The 22,594-nt window shown below is 42.1% G+C and overlaps 1 protein-coding gene across 3 annotated transcripts in view; it reads right to left on the bottom strand.

Moving 5' to 3' along the window:
* aopep (aminopeptidase O (putative)) overlaps positions 1-22,594 on the bottom strand; it is a 71,649-nt gene that overhangs the window by 4,110 nt on the left and 44,945 nt on the right. For all 3 annotated transcript variants that reach the window (XM_028578734.1, XM_028578733.1, XM_028578735.1), the window contains exons 15-17: positions 11,599-11,715; positions 5,780-5,866; positions 5,432-5,580 (exon numbers count right to left, since the gene is read on the bottom strand). In XM_028578734.1, coding sequence (XP_028434535.1) covers positions 5,440-5,580; positions 5,780-5,866; positions 11,599-11,715 — 345 coding nt within the window. In that variant the 3' untranslated portion in view covers positions 5,432-5,439. The remainder of the gene's footprint in view (positions 1-5,431; positions 5,581-5,779; positions 5,867-11,598; positions 11,716-22,594) is intronic.

Here is a 22,594-nt window from a genome sequence, read left to right as displayed (position 1 = left end):
GAAGCTACGATACCCATTAGCAGCAGCTGTGAGTCGAAAACGAGCAGTATGTCCTGTGTGTCCCTTAACGGCTAACGTATTTCAAAACGGCGCATCATTATGGAGCGTCTACCCCAGTTCATGCAAGCGTAAATGTAAAATTTCAAGCCAATAGGAATACTTTTGTGAAGGGCAATACAGATTTTGATAATGAACAAGTATAAACGTTACACACTGGGGCTTTAAGCTTCGTGGCTTTTTGCTGGACGGCGCTCTGAGCGGAGAGCTACGTGACACATGCCACTACATCGCTGAGGACTGGCGGTTAAATCGGCCGTCCTACAAACAGAGCATGCCATGCAGACACAAAGCTGACAACCTCACAGATGGATGCGGTGGAGATGGGCTCATACATAGGCTTCACGCAGCGGACCGCTGTGGACTTGTGTCGGTCGCATGGACACGCAAGGATTTCCAGAAAAGAGGCTGCGTGTGTCTACGACAACGCACGGACCACCGTGGCTGCGCGACCAGTAGTCGATACAGACATTACATACACTAACACCGTGTAATGTGAATGACCTGCTGATGTGCATTCAACCTGCGATGGACTCGTTCATCATGAATCAGCCGTCGCTCTGTGAGTAGAAATGGAATCTGCATGCATATGGTGACGCAAAAGTGTGTGAAATTTGATGTAGTTTGCACACCAGGCGGCTAGGTGGTAGTGTGAAGCACTGCCACACAACACCACCAAGTCTGCGCGCCTGCGTAGAACCTTCCTTCTCCCTAGTAGCGCGAAGCGAACAACAGAAGCTGACAATTTTGTCTGGACAGACGAGGAGGTGGAGTTATTGCTCCAAACATTCGGCGCACACACACACACACACACACACACACACACACACACACACACACACACACACACACACACACACACACACACACACACACACACACTCTTGCACAGTGCGTTTTTACCCTTTAGATGGGAACGTGACGGTGGAGCATTTTTAAGATTTCCACTCTGGAGGGTGGTTTCACTTTTTTGCGTTTTTAAGCCCGAAAAACAGCGTCGCCGTCTAAACGAAAGGCACATCTGATAAAATATTTTGTCGTTTTCACCCATGAGCGTATTTGTGTAACCAGGGCCTAAATATCTGTCAGCAGCATTAAGCAGAGTTTGGGTCTCCCCAGGCCTCATTAGTACTGGAAGTACAGTCTCTCTCCTGAGGTACAGTACAGGCCAAAAGTTTGGACACACCTCATTCAATGTGTTTCTTTATTTTCATGACTATTTACATTGTAGATTCTCACTGAAGGCATCAAAACTATGAATGAACACATATGGAATTATGTACTTAACAAAAAAGTGTGAAATAACTGAAAACATGTCTTATATTTTAGATTCTTCAAAGTAGCCACCCTTTGCTTTTTTTGATAACTCTGCAAACCCTTGGTGTTCTCTCAATGAGCTTCATGAGGTAGTCACCTGAAATGGTTTTCACTTCACAGGTGTGCTTTGTCAGGGTTAATTAGTGGAATTTTTTCCCTTATTAATAATAAAAGCAAAGAGTGGCTACTTTGAAGAAGCTAAAATATAAGACATGTTTTCAGTTATTTCACACTTTTTTGTTAAGTACATAATTCCATATGTGTTCATTCATAGTTTTGATGCCTTCAGTGAGAAACTAGAATGTAGATAGTCATGAAAATAAAAAGGAAACGCATTGAATGTGTCCAAACTTTTGGCCTGTACTGTACTTACTCTCACCTTCGCTAGAACTACGAAGCGTGGAAACTGGCGTCATCTGCAGGATTATCTTTTACGCTACGTATCTGAAAGGAGACGGACGCAGAGGAAGATAAAAGAAGAGGGAATGAACAACAGGCAAAGCAGGAGAGTGTAGACTGGTGCTCATTAGTAGTGTTGCACAGCATTTTGAATTTGTAAGGAGGCTTATGTGTTTAATTCTTCTGAGTGAGAGGGTCTCAGTGGAAAGTATTATAGAGTTTTTAACTGAGTTTAGACCAAATTGAAGGAAAATGTAGGATAAGGAAGCGGGAGGAGAAAAGTGAAATTAGAAAAAAAAAAATAAGGGAAAGGATGCAGGACAAACAAGATCTGTAAGGAGCGAGAAAACGGTAGAGGACAAAGGGGAAGGAGTTCTGTGACTGAAATGTACAGTATAAACACACATTAGATAAATGAAACACAAAAGCACAAACACACACACAGCTGCCACTGTAAAAACTTCTTTTTTTCTGTCACACACATTCATTGTCTTCCTTTGTCTGCTTGTCTGGGTCATGCTCTCCTCAGGTGCAGAACTTAGCCACTGTGAACAAAGAGGAAATCAATCACTGTTCACCAATCAGCTAAGCTCTGTGCCTGGCTGGAGAGAGGATACAAAACCTGTCTGGCGGACTGACTGGGGCGCGTGCACGCGCGCATACACACACACGCGCGCATACACACACACGCAGACACACGCACACACACACTTGCGAAACACCCACATCAAGACCCTCTGGCTCCCTCATCATCCTTCTTTCTTCTCTGAACTTCCAAATCATCAACTCCTTAAACACAATCACACACACTCTTAGATCATCATGTCTTCTTTGGTTTTAAGTTTCTGGGGGACGAATGAGTGTGTGTGTGTGTGGGTGTGTGTGTGTGTGTGTGTGTGTGTGTGTGTGTGTGTGTGTGTGAGTAGGAGGGGCTGTTGTTACCATGGCAGCTGGCTGGGTCAGGGCTGTGTGGTAATCCCTGGCAATGTGATTTTATCATAAGTCACAAATCAGCACGCCAGGAACCCTCACAGCCCAGACATGAAAGAACAAGATCCTCTCTCCCTGTCTCTTTTTGTTCCTCCTCTAACTACATCTTCAAGTCAGCACTGACCTGCAACACCTAGAAAGGGAAATCTCTAACTTTGTTTGTACTTTCTCCCTCACTTCTGCCATCAGAGCGCAGTCATGAAAGACCAGACCTGTAGATCCTCTCTCCCTCTCTCTCACACTATTTCCTTGGTTACCCCTCTTCTCCTCTCCCATTCGCCACGCTCGGCTAACCCGGCGATATGCCCCTCATTAAGCGGATCAAGAGGGATTCCAGAGGCATGTACTGGGGGAAGAAAAGAACAAGGGAGTGAGCGGGGAGGGAAAAAGAAAAAAAAAGACAGGGAGAGACCACCCTTCTCCTTTAAAGGGTTGTGCTTTTTAGGTTTAAAAACACAGAGCAGGGAGTGCGCCTTGACAGACATGTTGTTTTCAGTTAAAACCCTCTCAGCCCGCCTCAGCCTAATCCCACTGTATTGTGATGTGTGTGTGTGTGTGTGTGGGTTGGTGTAAAGGGTACAGGGAGGACTGCTCTACTTCAGAAAAGATGGTGGGGGCACCCAAACTGAGCAGTAAAACATAAATCCATCTCCCCACAGTGCAATATGAAAAAGCAGTGAGGAGGTTGGTTCATCCATCATTTTAATTGGAGAGAGATCTGGACCTGGGCTCAGTTGACCAGCATGATCCATTGATGTTTACAGAGGCTTGTTTGCTTCAGTCCAATGGGAAGCAATAGTAAAAGTTAGGGTATAAATCTCTAAATGCTTATTTTTTTCTTCTATTCTTTTGTATTTTCTTTTAGCGGATTCGTTTCAGTCCTCCTGTACTTGTAGTGAGGCTCCACAGAGAGGTGTAGGGAGGCGCTAATATATACGTGGGTGCAGTATGTGTGTTTTTTAGAGAGATTTATCAGGACTGAGCCAGATGCCGAGCACTTGTCTAGAAAGCCTTTCACATCCTGCGCAAATGCATAAAGCTGTCTGTCTGTGTGTGTGTGTGTGTGTGTGTGTGTGTGTGTGTGTGTGTGTGTGTGTGTGTGTGTGTGTGTGTGTGTGTGTGTGTGTGTGTGTGTGTGTGTGTCTGAAGATAAAAGCCGGTCTTGTAGTGGCTTGGTCACGGCCTAAAAAAAGGATTTAGTGTTGTAAGTCACTCAGGTTGACAAGGACAAGTAGGTAGCAGCTCCTTTTGAGGGCGCCTGTTTTGACCAAGGTCACAGACGCCTTGTTTAAACTTATACTTGCTGTATCGGGGTGCTAGATAATAAGATTAACACCTGCTTTCTTAATCGGTTTCTGAGGGATGGGTTCTACATCAACACTTCATTTTCTGCCAAAATAAAATAACAATTTTGGTTATTTTACATGATTTATGTTTTGTTCATGCCATTGTTACCGGTTTGAAGCAGGCATGGCTGTGTGGTTGTTTGCTCATGTTGCCAGGGAGATTTCACTGCAAGTGTCAATAAGTCAATAAATGAATAGATCAACAGAAAATTGTTAGCAACTATTTTGATATTCAACAAATCGTTTAAGTCATTTTTTAAGCAAAGATGTCAGACATCAGCTTGTTTCAGCTTCTCCAATGTGAGAATTTACTGCTTTTTTTCTGTTAGATTATAAATTTAAAATCTTTGGAGTTTTGTTTGGCATATATGTAACATTGGATCCATAGTATACTACTGTATTGTTTAAAAACTTTAAAGAATAGCTGGGTTACTATAGTTCAATTGTCGAGTCAAATCCTTTTAATTGCCTGCTCTCATTATTCAAAGGTTAGTTTCAGTAATAGCTAGCCTGGATGCCAGCCAAACTTAGCCCCGCCCACAAAATTCGAGAATCTGAGTATGACCACGTCAGGCTAAGTAATAGCAGGACTGTTATGAAAAGATCAGCAGCTTCAAAGAGGCCTGTCTTCCCTCTAGTCCTCCCTTCCGCTCTCTCTCTTCCTCCCATATTTTTCCTGTCTGTCTGTCTGTCTGTCTAAACCATACATTTCTCTCTTCCCTTCATTTAGTGTGAGACCAATAAACCCCTCACGTTTCTAAATCGTCATAAAGCTCAATGGGTGACAGTTGTGGTTATGCATACACACACATAAACACGCACATATACAGGGTCAACAATATAAAAATCACCCACATTAAGTAGAGAGTGCCCTGAGCCCCTCAGAAAACGCTCGCCGACCTGTGTGTTCTTTTTCTTTCCTCCCTCTCTCGTTTGTTTGAAGAACACATTCCCAAATTCCTTTTCTGACAAACACATCCTGATGGCGCTGCTGTGAAACTACGGAAAAGGCCCCATTCTGAGTCTACAAATACACACATGTGCACACACACACACACACACACACACACACACACACACACACACACACACACACACACACACACACACACACACACACACACACACTCAATGGGATCAGAGAGGAATGTGAAGTATACTGTAGGTAGCCAAGTGACTCAAGTGTGGACTGTCCGCTGGGGCAGATGGAATTAGGATCAATCCAACACAAAGCTTTTTTTATACGTTTGCAACCTTAGAATAAAAGCTGCAGCGCAGCATGGTTGACACAGTGCAATGAAAGACTGAGAATGAGATTTCACCTCCAAAATCAAAGGACCATCTCCTCTACCACTCTGCGTGCTGATTGGTCCATTTGTTCCGTGACCAATGAGAGGCAACGACGGGCCAGAGCCTGCTGCTCAGGGTCCTCCTGAACCATCAGCTCCCCGTACAGATACACACCCATGGCCTGGAACACACACACACACACACACACACACACACACACACACACACACACACACACACACACACACACACACACACACACACACACACACACACACACACTCAATCAATCAATCACTTTTTATTAAAGTTTATTTTTCTTACTGCGTACAGGCTTTTCTCTCAGGTTGAATCACAGGTGTTGTTGTGTACTTATTTACCTGGTCATGAACCAGAAAGTGTTCCACGTCTCTGTAAGCCCGAGTGTACGCATGTTTGACCACCAGCTCACACCAGCGATGTTGCACCTGGAAGCCGAAACAGAGGAAAATATACAACAACTATTAATGAAATAATACATACAAAATCTCCTATTTAAGAGACTTTGGGCAAAAATTACAGCACACTGTGGTCAAATGGAGCAACACAGAATCAAGAAATCAAAGAAAATAATTGCTCACTTCAAACTAAAGATATACTGTACTTAATTAACTAAATTAAAACAATTGCACTTCATATAGCCCATATACATCTTAAAATGGCCATCGTGTTATTTCTGAAGTCGATGGTCTTTGTAATTTTAGTTGATTCATGGTTGTTCATTCAAAGCTAATGAAGCTGACCACGTGAAAGCTTTACCAATGGGTATACTCTTGGTACACACAATATGCAGTTAAAGGGATAAATTATACACCCGCTGATTAAATAATTATTTCTATCAGTCACACACCAATCACAGCCATTTTCACATCAAGGGCATCCATTAAAATATGACTCCTTCTTCACTTATCCCTGCTACATCAATGCTGCCTCTCTCACCGCTGATGCTGCTGGCAAAGTTTTGTTTCCACCACTTCAGCTTCCATCTTCCCTGTTCAAAATCATAACATGACTCAGGGTTAAAATGGTTTGTCTTGTCAATTTTGTGCTTTTGTCTCCCTGTATACCCATTGAGGTTCTCTGCATTGCGCTCCCTGTTTCAGTTTAGCATGCTGCTTGGCTGATCCAGGGAGCCATCAGTGCCAAGCATAACTGTATTATCATAACTTTTGTTGTAATAAGGGTTAAATCTATGATGAGTGCTATATAAAGAAGAGGAGTGCTACATAAAAAAGGAGATGATGGCAAAGATTTATAATCTGTTTATTTTATTTTTATGCTTTTGACCAGTGCACTCGCACATTAATGTCAACAGGTCTCCTTCAAGGCCAGTAACAGAAGGCAAACAGCTAATCTGACAAGCTAGGAGACAAAACTGGAAGGTGCTCCGCTGACAATGAATAAATTCATCCAGAATCGGAGGATTAACAGTCGTGAACTTTGGTTTAGAGAGGAAACCATCTCAATCCAAAATTCATGTTTCAAAGTTCGTTTAATTCTCTGACAACGTGCATCTGTGTGTGTTCACTTTGTGTGTTCACTTTGTGTGTGTGTGTGTGTGTGTGTGTGTGTGTGTGTGTGTGTGTATGTGAAAGCTAATGCCTGGCCTTTCTGCTAGAGGATCAATAGGAGCTCTGTTGCCGCGGTTACAGGAGAGATCAGAGACTGGCTCTGTCCCTCAGACCTCAGCCATCCTCCTTCATCATCTGCAATGAGCGTGCACGTGTCTGTGTGTGTGTGTGTGTGTGTGTGTGTGTGTGTGCGCGCGCGCACGTGCGTACATGTGCATGTGTGTTTGTGTGTGTGTCTGTGCAGGCGTGGATATGCAGTTCTTGGACGATTTTTGGGGGGGTAGTTTAATCTCCTCCATAACTATCTCCACACAAACGGGATAAAAAAAATAGTCTTTTGGAGAGTACAGTGACCAAGCGTGGGTGATTGATTCTATTTCAACAACTCAAGCTTTGGGCATTTCTACAGCGCTTGTACAGATATTCATTTTGAGGTTGCAGTCTAGAAAGGAGCCAAATGGATCAACCTGTGTGCTGTGTTCGCACTCTTAATAGGAGTTGTTGTTGTTTGTCCACCTGTTTATGCAATATGAGAATGGAGTGAGCAATGCTCCATCTAGAACAGCCACATTTAAATCCTCACATTACCTTTGCAACCTACTAAATAAACATGAGTTTAATTAGTCTCAAAAGAGCTTTCTAGTTCCTCTATCCTTCAAATTTGAAATATTCCCTTTTACATACAGTATATTCTCTACCTTTCTATTCTTTACCCTGGAAGGCTGCAAAAATCCCAAATCAGACATGACAAAAAGCAAAGGGGAAAAGTTAAGTGTAACACGCTCTTCCACCATCTGCCCACATGGGAACAATGATATGTCTGTGTGTCTGTATTCATGAATGTGTGAGTGTGCACAAATGTGTACAGTATGTGTACCCTCTGATGCCAGCCCTGCCCTTCTGGCCTGCGTAGTCCCGGCAGCTGTTCCCTGCCCTGGGTTACATTCCTGGGGAGAGCCCTGGGGCAGAGCAGCTGCCTGGTGCACCTCTCCTTACCCCCTTTTTTACTCGTTTTCCTCTCGCTGGGCCTCTCTCTCTGACAGCACATGCAATAACACGGTGACATTCCTTCATTTATTAATGCACCCCTGCCCCTCCTTCACCCTCCACCACCACCACTGACTCCGACATATAACGTACTCCGTGTGTGCACGCACTTACCATGACAAACATAGAATCTAATAGACAAGACAGACACGCAAAAGCATGTGAATGCAGTGTTATGGTAGTCTTGACTTGTGCACATACTGTATGCCAGCATGGGCGCCCAAACGCAGCCTTGTGTAAAGTAGTGAAACATGATCATAATTTTGTAACGCCTAAGCTGATGTCTTCAAATTGCTTGTTTTGTCCAAAGATATTCAATTTACTATCACCGAAGACAATAAAAGCAGCAAATCTTCACATCTGACAAGCTGGCACAAGGGAATGTTTGGCATTTTTGCTTGAAAAATTACAATAATCAAAATATTTAACAATAAACGATCAGTCGATATTTAAACTAGTTGTTTCAGCTCTACTTTTAACATTATGTCTGTGCTCCATGACACTATCTTATTATAGCTGCCACTATTGTTTTCATATCTCGTTGTTTGCCCAGTGGCACCTACTGTATTAGGACTGGATGGGGATTCCCTCCTCTGTGATCTTCTTAAATTTTTCCCCTTAGAGATTTTTTTATACACTTGAGGAGCTGTTTTTGTTTCCGGTCTGTGGAGTCCACTGAGGTTGTCATTGTTTGCTTTTTTTTTTTTTTTTTTTTTTTGACACACGTTGTGGAACCAGACTTAATGTGGTGCAGTGAAGTCCTTAGTCACTGCAGGAGTAAACCTAACCTGGGTACAAACAATGTGTCCTGTGTGCTTGACACACAAGCCTGCATTTACGCTCTCACAAAATCAGAAATGCCCTCACGAAACTACATGCATGCATACGCACATAGATGCACACGCAAACATAAGAGTCACACAGCATCTTGCGTCACATGAGGCTCATATGAAAGGAATGGGAAAAGTCATGCACGCTCTCTCTCATACATGCAAGCACATGCTACGGTTCACAGGCACACTCACACACATATTCATGGTCACACTGTTCACAAAGCAGTCCCACTGCACGCACACTGGTGGTCAGCCACATATTTCCTTAAGCTATCATGTATGTGCTCACACAAATCACACACACACAGTCTTTAACTTGCACGCCAGTCTTCTCAGCACCTTTAACCCAGATACAAGCTTCTTAATCACATTCACTGAAGAGCGTATCACTATAAATGTCCCTCTACTGTATGGAGAGAGACAAGCAACTAACAGGTGGTGAAACAATATGTAACAGCATTCTGTGTTTTTATCACCAGATTAAGTTGTAGTAATGAGAAAATACCTTATAAAATGGATTAATAAAATTCATCAAATAGCAAATCAGGAAAGTCTGTCATTAAAGTGATAGTTTGAATCTTCTGAAGTATGAGGTACTTTTCCATAGTCAGTGTATTACCTATAGTAGATGGAGTTCGGCAGGCCCTAAGTCTGGAGAACAGTAATTTTACCTTGCAGAACACAGGAGTTGCTGGTCTACTGCTGCCTCGATCGGTTAGTTTGTTTGTGTTATTGTGCAATGTACACCAAAGTCGCACAATAACACAAACAAACTAACCAATTGAGGCAGCGGTAGACCAGCAACCCCCATGTTCTGCAAGGTAAAATGACTCCCTTGGTTTTGTCAAGGGAGACTTGTGGCTTTCAAGAGAGCATAGATTGAGATAATGGCTTCAGTTCCCTGTCATAAAGAGCTATCTGGCGGCAAGGTAAAGCAGTGAAAATATTCTGAATATAGCATATACTTAAACCGATACTGATTTTTTTAGGTGGGCCTTTTTTAAGGTGGCTAAAATACGTTTTGCTGTGTGGCCCCATCAACAGCAGTACATTGCTTCGCTTCCATGTTGGTACTGCTGCCTGCTTCTTCAAACTGGGGAAGTGCCGATCACCATAGTACCTTGAACAACCCCACTTTAAAAGATCCGAACTATAATTTTAATGTGTGCGAACTCATCATCAGAAAAGATTTTTACCGTATTGATAAATCAGTTATATTATAGGGTGAATAATCTATGTCATGTTTTATCACAATGCCTTCTTCGAGTCGAGATATCACTAACTGCTCGCCATGAGAATCACTTCTATAATCCAATAGTCAGCCAATGTAAAAAGCTCTAATTCTCTATGAGGTGAATAGTGAGGGGCTACACAGACTGAAATGCACTGCGTCCTGTTTGTCCAAGAATTTTAAACATATCATTTATCTGAAGAGGATTCAGTACCAGACATAGAAAAGCTGAGTGAGAAGATGAATACAATCAGACCAAGAGCCAGAGAGGGAGAGAGAGAGGGAGAGAGAGGGAGGAGAGAGAGAGAGAGAGAGAGAGAAAAGAAAGGAGAATACATTGCTACATTTATAAGAAGAGACATAGGTGATTAACCTTTTCTGAATGAGATTACTAACATTAGGACAGGACCATTGCCTTCAGACAGATGCGTGCAGGAGTGTGTATGTTCATGTATGAGAGAAAGAGTGTGTGTTTCCATGCATGACTGTGTGCATAATGGCCCTGTGTATTTTTAGCAAACACTAAAAGTTTTTCATGGAACTTGCAGATGAGAAATTGCTTTCATCTGCCAGGAAGTCTGACTAAAGATGCCTAAACCTAGAGCTGGACCCAAGGCCAAATACAAAGTGGCCTCAGCTTGTTGACTGCAAGGTTAAATACTAAAATGAAAACCAAGAACTGAATAAAGTCACTAAAACAAACTTCTAGCTAATAAACTGACAGAAATACGTTAAACATTCTAAATTAGAGGCAACTTTTTTATATGTGGGAACTTGAACAAGTGGCCTGACTCTGACGCCTGAGTTTGGAATGTAAATAATAAAAATGCCCTGAGATAAAATTTTAGATGTCTGGATTCACTACAATAGCTGCTCAATTGGCCTCGTACAACAGAACATCTGGCCCCATTATATATTTACTGCCTCAACATAACAGCTCATATAATTAATATGTTTTTTATTAATAACTTCTAAAAAACTAAATATGAAATTTTTTTCTTTTCAAGACAAGCTATGTGTTAACGATGGAGGTTAGCGTCAACAGTTTAAGGGCTCCGACGCAGCTGTGTTTTCACACTCATGCTCCTGTACTGAGAGGTGCTGTACAGTAAAAAAAAAACTCTTCAGCCACCAACACACACAGCTGCAGAGAACAAACACAGACAAGAAAACACAAACACACACACACACACATTCTCACAAACATCGTTAATAGTACCATTAAGGAACTTTGTGCAGTACTAAAACATGAAGCAAATACTTGTGGGATTTAGTCAGTAATGGTGGCTGTAAAGAAGAGAGCTGCTATTACAGCAGAATTTATTACACATTACTAAGCAGTGTGCCTTGGGATGGAAAGGGAGAGGAAACCATCTACATTTCATTATTGGAGGAGATAATGGAGCTTGGATGCATATGCTCACTTAAGTCTGAGCATGTGTGTGTGGGTGAATGGTTGCATGTGTGTGTGGTCTTACCTCAGCGTCTTGATTCTGTAGGTTGTAAGTTCTCTGCAGAGCACGAACTGCTGCCGCGCTCAGCTCCTCTTCCTCCAGCAGAAGCTCCAAAAGCATTACTAGCTGATCCGAGATCACCTGAGAAGACAAAACAATAATTAGATTATTGGTGCTGACTTATACTGTACAACCCCATAAAATATATTGAGACATTATTGGATATTATGAGCAAAAAAAGTCACATCTGCTATACACCAGCAGTTTCAAACTACTAAACTAGAAAACTGATTAACATATTGCAAGCTGTGAGTCTGTTCTCAAACATATTTATGTTTACTTTATTTTCTAAAAGTTTCATTTATTTTATTTTCAGTGCTAGGAAAGGCTTGATGAAAAAACACATCAATATAAGCCAGGCAATTAATGCAGCTCTTCAAACAGAGGAAACAGTAGCATAATAAAACAGAGCTGAAATGGCGATTAAATAAATATGGTAAACCAAGTGAATATTGTACAACTGGGAAAACAGGCAAAATAGGACAGATGAAGGGAAATGATTTAGGATTTGATTAAAGGGCAGAGATAAGTGAAACAAAAGCAATGAAGTTGTCTTTTTTGATATTGTCCACTTGTAAAAAAAACAAAGGGAGCGGCACTGCTCAGGGACACGCGCTGCCAAAGACATCTTTTTAAATCTTTGTAGGTTGTAAGAATACAATGAAATCCCTGATTACAGCAATGACAGAGCCTTAACATTTAGAAAAACAGAAATAGGAAATGCCTCATTGTTGCTTCTTAATAGTGCATGTACTGATTGTGATGTCCTGAGGTAAACCTAAAGGAAAGAACCAATTTTCTTCTAATGACTAACATCTTCAGGGACGGGAAAACTCAGCGGTGAATTTAGATGATTATTCTGAGGATGGATGTGGGCAGCGATATGAGAGAGCAACTTCCTCCTCTGGAGAGAGCTGTGCCCAGCCTTGCCTGCCTCTCTCCTGCTTACACCCAGCACTTCCAGCTACACTTTCTCTCTTTTTCCCAGTCTGGGACACAATTAATGGCTGACAGCCCTGCTGAGACTGCTGTGAAAATATGTATGAAGTGTGTGTGTGACTGAGTGAAGCAGAGCGCGCGTGCACGAGAGAGAGAGAGAGAGCAAAAAAAAAAAAAAGTGGAAGAGGAATACAAACACAACTCTTCTATTCAGGAAAACACATTAAGCATGAATGCATTATATATTTTGTGACATTGATCGATTTAAAGCTATCTTTGGTAAACAACTTCCAAACGCTGCTGGGAAATACCTGACCTAAAACCAGGAAGTATTTCAGCATGTAGCTGTTGGAGCTGAGGGAATAACACCCAGACTCCAGCTGGCAAATGGTCAAATCAAACACCACTAGTGCTACACATACGCACACACGCACGCACGCACCCGCACGCACACACACACACACGCGCTGATGATCGTCTAATTCCGTGGAAAATCTGATATCCAGTCTTGCCCTTCACCCTCTATTGAGTCTCCCACTCTCTCCGTCCTCTCCTCCCTCCATTTTGTGAATGCTGAGTATTTTCTGAAGTGGGGTCTCCGTCTCTAAAGGGTCTCTTTGGGGCCCACCCATGATCCTTCTCACTCCTCCACCCTTTGAAAAGTGAGGAGTCCAAAGCAATAAAACACTGCTCTCTCTCTCTCTCTCACACACACCACTTCACACATCCCTCTGCGCTGACTGTAAAGTACTGTTGTGCCTGTATGTACTTATGTTGCTATGGTTGCTCTATCTTATTGTCTACACATTTCAGCCACCTGCAAAGGGCACAACAACTTATTTAAGGCTCCACTTTAAGGAAAATCTAACTTCACATGGGTGACTGAAAATGTGTTTCAGAGTAGCTTGAGTATGGTTGAGTGTGGGTGTGTGAGAGAGAGAGAGAGAGCAATTATAGGGGGAAAGGTAAACCCCATGGCTGGGTACGCCTTTATTATTGGGTAGAGTCTGAAGAATGCAACACAAACACTTACAAACACACACAGCCACACAAACACAGCCACACACACACACACACACACACACACACACACGTCATGACCAGGTCATGGGTAACTCTAACAATAGCCCTTAATAGTACAGTGGTGAAAGCACTTTACCACTAAAGAGGGAAATGTATCCCTCTCTCTCTCTATCTCAACGATTCATGTGAAAAGATCTCCCCTCACACACACACACACACACACACACACACACACACAAGCAGAATGTTGCCACATGAAAGACGCATTTCATTTTCATTCTGTCCGTCAAAGCTGAGGAATGCTAATTGTGAAATAAACAGAATACACAGTTGCTCTCTTTCTCTCTCTCTCTCTCTCTAACACACACACACACACACACACAGATTATATTGAAAACAATGCACACACCAACATACACAATCCACTTACATACAAACCACTGACACAGATCAGTTGCACCAGCTCTATACTAAGCTGAGCCTGGCAAGGAGCTCTGGGAAATATGCTGCTGAAATGTCCCCTTCACACACTGACCTCTAAACTTCTACAAAACAATGACACACACACACACACACACACACACACACACACACACACAACATTTTTGTCTGACTGTTTACATCAGTGACTAAGAGCTTGATGAGACAAAGACCTATAGTAAACACAGGATATGATGTCCACCACAACCTATAAATGAAAGAAAGTATATATACAGTAGCTGTGTGTGTGTGTGTGTGTGTGTGTGTGTGTGTGTGTGTGTGTGTGTGTGTGTGTGTGTGTGTGTGTGTGTGTGTGTGTGGGTGGGACCATGGGACTAAGCAATATTAGTCATGCTACTGCTGCTGTTCATACAGCACAAAATTAATCAAAGCTCTTTAGCCTTTTGTACAGAATGTGTACACACACCCTCAGCGCATCAACAGGGGCCTTCTTGTGATATTTATACCCCTATCACAGATTGGGCTACAATAAAGCACGAGTTAAGAGTTACAAATAAATTGTTTTTGATACATCTGTAAGGCTCCGGTTACTCTGCACTTCCTTTTCTGAGATGGTGTAAATATGATAAAAAATCTTTTTCTGTCCCTTTCCAATGATCCATTACTTCTTCAGCATTTCCATTGCAATGGCATTGAGTACCACTCTGTGTTCTGTACAGTACATAAGAGGGCCAAGTTGTGTCCTTTTTAAGGAGCCTTTATGCACACACTAGGATCAGGATCGAGGTCACTCGCCATTTACCATCACATCTCTCTAAGAGGAACCTGGGATAACCAATGCTGAATCATCACTATCCTGTTTTCAAGCATTATGACTTGAACCCTCAAACTCCTGGGTTGCTTGTAATTATAATCGGAGAAGCCAAGCTCATAGAGCAAGAGAGATAAATAAAAAAAAAAGAGAAAAGGCACCAAAGAGATTGTGCAAAAAAGACAATGATTGGACTAACAGACTATAAAATCTATATAATGACTCCAAAGAACATAAGAGAACCTCTTTCTATGCCCTTGGCAGCATTGCAAGACCACAGAGGTGTTGCTAATGCTTTATTTTCCTCCCATATCTTCCCTCTCTTCCTTCTCTTGCTACCTACATCCGTACCACTGACGAGAGTGAGCTGCTTGTTCAGTCACATTGCATTATGGGGGTTGGAGACATTGAATATCTGTGACATTATAAAACCAAACTGTGAGAGGCCATTGAATCGTGTGTGTGTGTGTGTGTATGTGTGTGTGTGTGTGTGTGTGTGTGTGTGTGTGTGTGTGTGTGTGTGTGTGTGTGTGTGTGTGTGTGTGTGTGTGTGTGTGTGTGTGTGTGTGTGTGTGTGTGTGTGTGAGATGCCATTCAGCCGCTCGGCTGCCTTTTATTTCTGTCTGACCGCAAGCTCATAAAAACACATTCTGGCACCAGCAGCTAAAGGCCTCAGCCCACACCTCAGGTACTAAGGTTTCACTCATTCTTTCCCTCAAATCCTTCCCTTTTCTCTCCCTTTGCCTCTGTCTCCATGACTGTCTGCTCCCCGTCTCCATACCAACTCCTTTTCACTCTTCTTTTCACTGGATCAAACTGTGTGTCTGACTCCTCCAATTATATGCCCCTCCTTGTGTCCTTTATCTCTCTCTCTGTCTCTTTATTTTACACTTGATTTAAGGGCCCAAGCATTCATCTGCTCAAACTGCAGCACTGGGCGCTGGGCTCGGGTCTTGAGGAGAAACGGTACGCAAAGCAGCTGTCAAGATGCTCTCAACAGTCATGACATCTTAAATAGCATTACAAATACTTAGACTTTTAATTGAGCTTTTCCTTCTCTATACAGCTGCGTAGAATTAAAATGTGCAAAAGAACGGGGCAGATGCTCAGGAATAAAATAGCAAGCAAGAGGCAAAAACTTGAAAACCAAATGAGGTAAAGAAACTGTTCGTGCTCTGGAATATTACATTTTGGCGAGTGGTCATTCAGTTTTCCAAAAAAACTCTAAAAACTGTGTTTACTTCTCTAATAGTAATATATTAGACTTGAATGAATGAAGTGTAAATGCTCAAATGTCTAAATTTATGTAACAGATTGAGTTCCTACCATTCCCAGGAAGGAATAGATGACTTTATTTAACATACAGTAGCGAGAGACTCTGCTTACAGAAGCATGTGTGGGAGAGTTTAGTATAAAGGCACAGCAGTAATGAGAGGACCCTATAAATATAAAACCTATAAATATGATAAGTGGCTAAAGAAAAATAAATTCATACACTGTGCGGATATGATACTGCAATCTTGTGGCTTCACAAGGTCTAAAAAGACATAAAAAGGCCTGCTGACATCATAGGTTTTGTAAACCAATTTCAGGTAATGGATTGGAGCACACGCACGCACAAATACACACACAGGAGAAGCTGAAAGGTTATCTGTGAGTCACATGGTACCCTTTAAACTTGTGAAATGGAGCTGTCTTCTGTGCTACCATCTTCTCAAATGATGTCACACCTGCTGCTGCTGCTGCTCAGTGACGCTCTCACAGATAGCACCGGCCGCAGACCGATGACCTCAGCGATGACCTACAAGCTGCGATTTTCTATCTGCAATCTATTCATTAATAGCGTTCATTCTTTGGTTTTCAATTTTGGAAAACTGCTTTAATCAACAACCATGTCTACTTAGAGTGTGGATGAGGATGTATATTTGTGTGTAAATGTGTGTGGATCTGGCTGTTGCAATCAGTCGTTAACCTAATCAGGAAGCAAAACATATAGTGAGCTTACGAAAGAGTCAGACACAGTGGACAAGAGAAAAATGGCGAAAAGAGAAAGAGGCAAAAAGCTTTTGAAGTTTTTGACCTTGCAATCACGATCATTGTCTGGATCAATTGTCTCACCAATGTGTCATCTGAGTCTGACACAAACACATTCACTGACAAAAGGCAAAGTGTCAGGAATGTTCACCAGCATGAGTATAATGGGGAACAAATATTCACAGCATGACAATACATGCCAATCAACAGAGCCCATTTGAAAAACAAACAAGTCTCTGTGCCTAATTCCCAATATTTAACCCAGTCTATGTCCATGAATGTTTGTATAAATGTATGTGTTTTTGGATACATGTTTATGTAAATGTACAGTATCAGCTTCTGGTTGTTAGGATGGATAGCCCATTGTAGCCCCACATGTTGTTAGGATGGGTAGCCCATAATAGCAAACACCCCCCCAATCTCCTTCCCTGGCCTTCAAATTTACAGATGCAGGCCAATCGAAAAGCAGCGTGGGGTCACAACGGGGTTGCGAGTCAAGGGTTAAGCTAAAAAAGCACACACAGTGGGCCCGGAATGACTAGGACTTCGCTCTGAGGGGGAATCAACCGGGCAAATATACACACCCGCACAGAGAAACACACCTACACAAAGCGTGTGTTCAGCGGGCATAAGGCACGTAGTCTTCGGCACATAGGATAGCTTTCCTTCACTGTCTCAACACTTTATTTTTTCTTTGTGCAGCCGCAGAAGGTGGGGCGTTTGTTATGTAAAATTCTATGTTCCTGCAATTTGGCATTGATCATGGAGGCAATTAACATGTTTTCTCATACTCACTCATTTACACACACACACACACACACACACACACACACACACACACACACACACACACACACACACACACACACTCATACTCACTCATTTACACACACACACACACACACACACACACACACACACACACACACACGTTTTCTCATACTCACTCATTTACACACACACACACACACACACACACACACACACACACACACACACACACACACACACACACACACACAAAACAGGGGAAGTTTAATTAATCTCTGGCACTCAGTGCTTTCACGTAAGCCACAAATCTAACTGTCTCCAGTGGATGCATCCCCTGCCTCCCTCTTACAATTCCTCCTCCTCCCACAACCTGTTGTTCCATTCTCCTCAAACACATGTCAGATAGGCCTCTTTTTTATCTTTTCTTCCCAATTTTGGAAAGCACAATTCCCCTGTAGGATAGTCCTGTCACTTCTTGTGCTATTTGTTGTTTTGGGGAAATAGAGACAGGCATGGGCCTCCACCTCATTGTCATCTGCCACCTGCCACCTGCCACCTTCACCATAAGAGTATAACAAGCCCCCTTAGATCCAACTACCTTCCATGCAGGTGCCCTAACCAACCAGTAGGAGTCACAACCGGGGACTGAACCCAGTTCTTGAGTGTTTGCACCACCCGTATGCCTTTGAAAGAGAGAGGCCTTTGAAACAGAAGTGGAACAAAAGGACTCTGTTTGTGTGCAAGAGTGAAAACTCTGCAGCCTTTGTACTACAGTGACACAATCAAACAGCTGGATGCCAGCTTAGACAAAGAGAGAGGTGAGGAGAAAGGAATGGTGGAGAACAGAGGCCTACAGGATTTTTTGTGTAACCACATATGGACAAACTGATGGAGACAGATACATCTCTAAAAGTCATCGTAAGGATAAATCAGGTGATATTATATACTATATTTTAATCTTATTAGCAACAGACTCCATGAAAAAAATTAAACCAACAATGAATTGTATTTCTATATTTGTTGGTTTTATGGGATTTATAATGACAATAACAAATAACAAAACTATTTAATATCACCAGGTTGGCCATTGCACATATTGGGAGAGAAGAATTGAGTGAGAATTACTTTCTTTAAATATACACATTGTGACTGATTGTTCATGAGTAGAGCTGAAACTGACTTCAATTTACATTTTGATAGAATTATACAAATGTATCCATTCTCTTTGTTGCTGCTATTGTTTTTCTATATGTCACTGTAGAACTTCAGATGGCCTATATCCTGCTTCCAAGACCAAAATTAGGAGGGAAATACTGACGTCTCAATCCAAAATTATCACCGTATTGGTATTCAGTTTAAACCCTTTGCTCAACACAAACACAAACACAAACACACACACTAACACAATATATTCAGTTATCTCACAGATTACTGCCCACTCCCTGAACACATAAGGTACGGAAGTATGAAATGTGAATAAGGCTGAAAATAGCAGAGCACCCAGGTTTAATTTCCTCAGTCATTTGTTCTGGCCTGATCCCGAGAGGGTAAGAGAAGCCTAAGGGTTGTGGTTAAATATTTTCCCAAAGGGGGACAACAGTGGCTACCAGTCACACTGCAGTTTCCTCTAAGGGGCTGTGAATAAATATTATCTGTGGTGTGTGCTGTTCTTGATTAAAATATTACTAGGGTTAATAGGGTACAGAGTCACACGGAAATGTCAAAAAAGGATTGTCAGCGCATACAATTTTATGTTGGCAATTTTACCAGCCCATTCTGTATTAGATAGGTTCCTAAATGTCAGGACACAAACTTAAGGCAAAAGCCCACACACATCCATGTACACACACACATGCAGCTAGGATTTATCCATTCAAGCCGGGTTTAGCTGGATGACAACAATAATAGGGGTAAAACACAAACATGCACCGGAGATGACCTCCACTGTGGAGCGATAGCATCTACTGCTGTTGAAAGATACACTGAGAAAGAGAGGCAGATAGTCAGAGTGGGAAGAGGGAAGATAAGATGACTCTAGCAGGCAGAGTCAAACATGAAGAAGAAATGGCAGAAAAAGACAGAAGGGAAGAGGAGACAGCAGAGAGAGGCTAACATCACCAGAGCCATCAGATAGAAAGGTCATGTTAAGGAAGAAACTCTTTTTCTGCATTTGTGGGGGCTGTGTTAATTTGTCGGAAACCCAGACAGACATCTTTGTTTGTTGGTTGTGTGTGTGTGTGTGTGTGTGTGTGTGTGTGTGTGTGTGTGTGTGTGTGCAGTGTGTCTCCTGTGTGAACTCCAGGCTGGCTGGGTTTAAGCAGTTTGAGCTGACAGAGGTATGCAGGATGGACTGAGCCCAGATATCTGCTGCACAGACAGACGCACGAACACAGCTGTGGAGTCATGCACCACCACAAAGAGCACACACGCACACATACAACACACACACACACACACACACACACACACACACACACACACACACACACACACAGGAAGGTAAAAAAAGGTAGATATTAGAGACTGAGGACACCACAGAAACAGGAGAAAGATGGAGTAAGAGAGAGCATCACAGAGAGACAACAACAGGAAAAACAGAGGAAAGAAATTCAAGACTTGTTGTTTACTTTGCCTTTAACCCCAAGGAAGACAACCCTTCTGTCTTTTTCCTATGATAAGACCACATCCAGCAACACATGATATCCCAGAATGGGGAGTGCGGAGCTGTCGCCTGCAGTATGGCTGTTGGCAACAACTGAACGGCTTCTATATGTGTCTGTCTGAATACCAGATCAGTTCAGACATTTGGAAAGATTAAGACAGTAGTTCTATGTTGTCATACCCTGGCAGTGTGAATGACAGTATACACAGCTTCATGGTTGCGAAACAGCATAATTGATAATAATAATTGATTATCTGTCAGTTATTTTTAAAGCAAACAAACATTCCCTTCTTCCAGCCTCTAAATTCTGTCTATCTTTTTATCTGATAGTTATAGTGCATATATTTGGATTTTTGGCAGTTGGTTGGACAAAATCTGAGCTTTTTGGAACCATAACCTTGACATTTTATAGACCAAATAAAAATAACTGCAGTTTAAGCAATATTGATCATAATTATTATTATTATTATTGATCAAGTTAGTTGCCTAGGAACTTTTAGTTGTACAAAATCATATTTCAGAAAATGACTGGTTTGAAATACATCTTTCATCTATGTTGTTGATATTAGTCTGGAAGTTGCACATTTAGGTTCTTGGCAACAAGCCACTTCATTAAAATAATGGTTTGACCATCGATTGGTCTCTGCTCTTCAGGAATTTAGGATAGACTTAAAAGTAGCATAGCTTAAGGAAAAAAATAATGTCTGTCTGTCTGTCTGTCTGTCTGTCTGTCTGTCTGTCTGTCTGTGTGTGTGTGTGTGTGTGTGTGTGTGTGTGTGTGTGTGTGTGTGTGTGTGTGTGTGTGTGTGTGTGTGTGTGTGTGTGTGTGTTTGTGTGTGTGTTTGACAAGGCTAATTGCGTCAGGGCTGTCTGAGGGCGCTGTTGGCTCCCAAGTCATTACCAGGAAAGACAGATGTTTTAGCACTCGGCATGCCGCATACGTGCACACACAGACACACAAACACATTACACACTGTACCTATGAAAGCTATGAGGTGACGCCTAAATCAGGTTTTATGTGAAAAGCATTGATTCATTTCCCACCACTAAAGAGCCAGCTCCATTTTACAGCCCTGACCAATATTGAACATGACTCTACACTAAATAGCTGGCTAAAGCGCCACTAGGTTTAACACCATGACCTCCATGCTACAGTGCACATTTATAGCACTGCATTATACTCAATGTCTAAATTTGTGTTTGAATTGACTTCACAATGAACAATGTGTATTTGTGTAAGTGACAAAGTGCTGTGCTTGTTTTGTATGTATTGTGGCAGCCATATTCAGCAGGCTGTGTTCTCTCTCTCTCTCTCTCTCTCTCACTCACTCACTCTGTCCCTGATGTGTTTTCCATGTGTTCTGGAAAGACAAACACAGCTGCACTTTAATGACACTCAAATGCTTCTGGGATTCAGAATACGTGTGTGCGTGTTTGTGTGCGTGTGTGCACATGGGTGTGTTCCTCAGAGAGTCATGAAGCACTAAGTGGTATTTCTGAGCAGCTATGCCTGCCATGAAATAGCTTGTCAGCATCATCAATCCTGACTGGGGATCTCTTTGCACACACCCCTCTCTTTTACTGTATACCCTCCATTCACAAACACATATACATATATACACACTCATGCACACACGCAGACTGCAGGGAGTCCCCGGACGAGATGAGACAGGCTTCAAATGACCCCGAAAACAGAACTGCTGCTGAGTGATAAATGAGACAAATACACGCTGGTACTCTCTTCCTCTCACTTTCCTTCTTTCTTGCTCTCCCTCATTAACACAACACAAATGGAGCAATCTCCTCTCTGTCCTCCCAATCTCTACACATAAATCTTCCCATCTCTAACTCACTTGCCCCGCTAATACATTTCTCTCAGCTGTTTTACTTCCTATCAAAAGGGAAAACAGTTTTCACTCTCTCAGTGCAGATTTCAGGCACTTTGGATGAAATTGAGCATAAAACAGCCTTTATTATACTTTTCTAATATTTTGTGATGGGATAAAATGGACCCAACAGAACTACAGCATTGCGACATATCAGTCAGACAAACACACACAGTTTTGTCTATCACGTACACTTTTATTGTCTGGATTTTATATTTATTCAGTTTATACAGTAATATCCTGTCATTCTACGGCATGAGTTTTACAAGTTAAACTCTGGGGTCATATATAGTGAAAGCATTACCAGTACAATAAAGCATGTGGACACACAGCTGTGTATACCTTTTGTAGAAGTAGTGTTCGGATTTATAGCTTATTAAATCAGCTCTGTCA

This window comes from Perca flavescens, chromosome 5 (assembly GCF_004354835.1).
Source record: "Perca flavescens isolate YP-PL-M2 chromosome 5, PFLA_1.0, whole genome shotgun sequence".
NCBI lineage: Eukaryota > Metazoa > Chordata > Actinopteri > Perciformes > Percidae > Perca > Perca flavescens.
The sequence above is the reverse complement of the archived record's forward strand: the minus strand, read 5'-3'. Positions and strand labels throughout refer to the sequence as shown.